Source organism: Cibotium barometz, chromosome 18, assembly GCF_041138505.1.
Source record: "Cibotium barometz isolate CiBa-2024 chromosome 18, ASM4113850v1, whole genome shotgun sequence".
Taxonomy (NCBI): Eukaryota; Viridiplantae; Streptophyta; class Polypodiopsida; order Cyatheales; family Cibotiaceae; genus Cibotium; species Cibotium barometz.
In genome coordinates this window covers 51459538-51464204 of record NC_141063.1, presented here as the reverse complement: position 1 = coordinate 51464204, position 4667 = coordinate 51459538, and the positions used below count along the sequence as shown (strand labels likewise).

Genomic DNA, 4667 nt, shown 5'->3' with positions numbered 1-4667 from the left:
AGAAAATTTCCAAAGGTTAAACCAAGTCCAAATATCATGCTTCTAATTTTTGGTATCAATCTAAGATGATTTACTACCTTTCTTGACTTCATAAATGTAGAAAAAGCACGAAAAAAGCCTTATTTCTAAAATTAGCGGATGAGTTTCTAGGTTCTAGTGATTCTAGTCTTGAATTAATGTTAGAATCATGGATTTACACCTATTTAATCATCACATCTACAAGTTTGAATGAATTTAGGTCAAAAAGCAACAATTACTTGCAAAAAAAAGCAAAAAAGCACTAAAAGCAACGTGCCTTGAGAAGGATTCATGGTGAATAGAGTTAGATCCTTGATTAGGGATCAAGAAACCTTGAATCATGATTGATTTGCATCAATCCATATGACTCATAAAGGTTTGTCCCCTACTGTAGGATCCTTCTCGCGAGAATTGCACAAAAACAAGGCAGAGATGGGGTAGATGAAGAACAAGAAAACAAGAAGGGTTGCCGGAGCTTACCCGAAGCTGTGGATGCATGACGATGAAGATGGAGCAGCCCTTCACCCTCTCTTTGGTCTTCAACAAGTGAGTTATGAGAGGGAGGGGTGTATATGGGGTCGATAAGCCCATTACAGGAGCAGCATCATCTAGCTCAGCAAGTACCATAGGAATAGGACAAAGCCGTCCAGCAGAAGCTGAGGCCATTGCTGAGTTAGTAATGAAGAGGATGAGTTAAATGTTCAGACCACCACAAAGATAATACAGATGCAAAGTGTGTGGGGGAGATCACCCTACCTTCCAATGCCTACCAAAACAGACATATCCCATGCCTAAGGCCCCACGCATTGATAAATGGTGCGATTTCTGTAACAAATGGACTAATCATGAGACATCTGAATGCTACCACCGCATCAGATATATGAGGGAGCAAGGAGTAGCTCAACAACCCACAAGTGCACCCCAAATACCGAACTATGCACCAAGGGTGGGGAACCCAAATTATGCTCATCCTGGGGTGGAAAGGGCACAACTAGTCTTGGGAAATCAACCACCTCTACCGGGAGCAGCAGTTGTGAGATATCTCCAGCCAGAGGATATAGCACATGATGGAGCCTTGGTTCCAGTCAATTATTACGGGGGAGAAAGTGGTGAGGATCCCACAAATTGTGCCTCTTCCTCATTAGGACCCTATGAGACACCCACAACTATCCCAGAAGGAAACTTTAACATGGATATGAATACTCTTCAGTGTTCGAAAAAAACCAAAATCCTATATCTTTTTATACCTTTAATCTGAAAAATCAAAAGTAAGTTCTTATATTGCCAAGTGTAAAAATTTTTCTCTAAAATTCTTGAAGGTTTTATAAGTTTTATTCAGAATTTTACACTTTAAAAAACTCTTGCGACAAAATAACTCGAGTATCAAGAGAATGTACTTAAAAACGACTTTAAAACACTCTCGCAACAAAATGATTGGTCACATCAATAGAATTTACTAAATTGTTGATTGCCAAATTCATGAGTAAAATGATATTTATCATTAAAGAAAATAGAATTTTGCTTTCACAAGAATATCATCCATGCTTGTGCATAAATGCACTACAAATATTGCATTGCGTCCTAAAAGCAGCTAAGACTAGTTGAAATTTTTTTACTCACAAGCTTCCAAATCTTTCATGCTCCTCCATCTCCTAATGAAAAGAAGATTGTATTATACGTTAGTACTTTGCTATGAAGGCATTAATAATGTATTTAATCTCTAGAGTTTTTAGAAATACCTTTTAGTCTTCATTTGTAAAAGCATGTCTTGTCGTAATGGCATCAAGCCTCCAAAGCTCTATTGCTGAGCTAAAGTCGAACTCTGACATTGGAGGACCTTCGATGGATACTCGCATTAAGGAAGTTGTACTCTTTGTCGTCAATCTATTCCTCAACTTTGATTTGATAATATTCTGTATACTAAAGCCACGCTCACAAATTGCAGTACTGGAGCATTGGACTAATGCAACTTGCGCTAGCTTTAGCAACCCTTCATACTTTTCTTGTAGAGTGATATTGTTACTTATGTAAGACCAAGTGTCCCGCAAATTCCACCCTTTCCAATCATTAGTGGCTTGAATCTTGAATGTAAGGTATTCTCTTCGAAGAGATATTGGATCTACAAATTTCTCCATTAACTCACCATTTGCAAGTTTGCTTTCTCCATAAAATGATATCAACCTGTCTAATTCATCAGCTCCAAAATTCTTAAATAGCTTTCCAGGAGGATAGCAAGATGGAGAGAGTATTTTAAAACAAGCCAAGGTAGAGTTATCCACAAATCTCTCTTTCAAATCTTTAATAACACTTAATGTGAATGCTTTTTGAAAGCTAATAACCAATTCAATATCAGAGCCATCAGAAGAGCGAGATATCTTTTTGCTACGAAAATGGTCACCTTTTATTGAAGATCGTAAACCATGGAGAAAACCCTTCTCTGGTCCATAATCAGGAATAATAGGAAAACCCCTTGTATCTTCCTTTCTTGCATTCATGTCAATATCCGGTTCTGACACAAACTCTATTTCCAATGCACAAATCTCAGCACTCACAATGCCAGGAATACTAGTAATATCAACATATGACTTTTGAAATATTTTACTTAACTTTGTCAAATGTTGATATAGATCTGCTAAGAAATGTAATGCATAAATGAGTTCTAGAGAAGACAATTTGCTAAAGACTACGAGATTCTCACTCTCAAAGAACTCAAGAAGAGGCTCTAGTGAGTCACAAAACTTTGCTAAAACCATTGATCTACTCAACCATCTAATTGAATGAATTTTATCCAATTGAATTATTGAGCATTCAAATTCTTCTTGTAATTCTTTTAATTTCTCTTTGCGGATGACACTCTTTCTAAAAAGAGTTGCGACTTCATTAACTGTGGAATCAATAGCTTTTGCAAATGGAAACTTTTCTATGCTTTTAGATGCACAAAGATTTGTGCGATGAGCCACACAATGCATAGATGTCATGAAAGGACAAGACTCCTTTAATCTAGTAGACACCCCAGATCTCTTTCCTATCATTACGGATGCACCATCAGATCCAAATCCAACCAACTTTCTTAAGTCCAATCCATTTTCTAAGATCAATGTTATTAAAGAATTATACAAGCCCTCGGCAGTACGATCCCCAATAACATCTACAAGTCCAAAAAAAGATGTACGTGGACAATGATTCTCTAGATAAGATGCATATACTATCATGTGCTCATCGATAGATATATCTGTTGATTCATCTATCATGATCCCAAAACAAGGAGAATTTTTTAATCGTTCTACTATATTATGTGACAATGCTTTACCAATATATTGAACAAAAGTTGCACAACTCTTATCATTGTTGTACATATGTTCGGGTACATTGGGAGTTTTGCATTCTCGCAGAAACTCTAACGTTGGCACAAACTTGTTTAATGGGATATCATTTTTAGCAAGAAAATAGGCAGTACGAAATAGATTGGTAATCTCTTCGTCATGTGTTTCATTTTGTTTGCTCAATCCTACTTCAAGACTTCCTCTTGACATAGAACGAATCAATGATAACCTATGTGTGCGAGAGCGTGCATGTGTACTTAGGGCACTATGCTGTATGTTTTGTGCACCTATTGTTGCAAACTCACTTTTGCAATTAGGATCCTCCATGCAAACCTTACAATACATGCGTGCTTTCTCTCTATCAAATTCCAGCCAATGAAATTCACTTCTCCAATTTTCACACCACGATAACCTAGCTCTTTTTCTACGCGTAGCCTCTTTTTCATCAATCTCTTCGCTGCTTATAGTAAAATCATTAGCAATAATTTCTTCGTCAATTTCTTTACTTGACCTTTTACCTTTTTTCTTCTTATCCACAATAACTTCTTTACTAAATCCTCCAAATCCGAGTAGTGTGGATTGCACAAAAGCCATCTGAAATATTTGAAATGTGTTATTATGATAATATGTTCCTTGTAAGTTAATGTTTTACCAAGAAATAGCAAGTCATGTCAAGTTGTATGCCTCAACATATCTAAAAATGAAAAGAAAAAAGATGTTGAGTAGTTGTGAATGAGAGACATAGAGAAGAGATGCAAGCCAGAAAAGAGATGGAGAGAGGCAAGCTAAAACAAAATTTACCCTGACCTTAATCCTGCAAAGTTTGATGCCAATCAATGTTTTGTGAAGTGTTCGAACTTCGTACCCGAGCCACAACTTATATCAACCCTGCACAACCTATAGATAATAGCATGTTATTTGACTGATGTGAAATTTGAATCCTTCTCCCTCTCAATCGTCTGTTATCAATTCTCTCTCTCTCTCTCTCTCTCTCTCTCTCTCTCTCTCTCTCTAGAGTCCCCATCAAGTGGGTGTTCTATCGTTTATATTGTGATCAACACCAATGCCAATTGCAAACGTTTATGAAAACTAATGAAAGATTTACATTCTGCAGCGCTGTAAAGCTCCCCCCAAGCCGACGAACCCCATGGTTATAGACTGTGGCGCCAGCGGCCAGCCCATTGCCGCCAGCCCATTCGCCAGCCCAATGAGCCCATTCGCCAGCCCATTCGCCAGCCCATTACCGCATCACCCACTGCGCCAGCCCATTGCCAGCCCATTGCCGCCAGCCCATTGCCAGCCCATTACTGCATCAGCCCAGTGGCC

General features: G+C 38.1%; 1 protein-coding gene across 4 annotated transcripts; it reads right to left on the bottom strand.

Moving 5' to 3' along the window:
• Positions 1 to 1227: 1227 nt before the first annotated feature.
• LOC147629454 (uncharacterized) lies at positions 1228 to 4240 on the bottom strand. Of its 4 annotated transcripts, none has more exons than XM_086813011.1 (3): positions 4149 to 4240; positions 1758 to 3935; positions 1228 to 1272 (listed from the first exon to the last, which is right to left on the bottom strand). In XM_086813011.1, exon 2 carries the CDS (start codon positions 3933 to 3935, stop codon positions 1761 to 1763), a length of 2175 nt encoding a protein of 724 aa, XP_086669137.1. In that variant the 5' UTR covers positions 4149 to 4240; the 3' UTR covers positions 1228 to 1272; positions 1758 to 1760. The 4 variants fall into 4 exon arrangements, with proteins under 4 accessions (XP_086669137.1, XP_086669136.1, XP_086669135.1 ...); XM_086813010.1 differs by lacking the exon at positions 1228 to 1272 and adding an exon at positions 1647 to 1670; XM_086813012.1 differs by lacking the exon at positions 1228 to 1272 and having other exon boundaries at positions 2064 to 2199; positions 2417 to 3935.
• Positions 4241 to 4667: the final 427 nt, after the last annotated feature.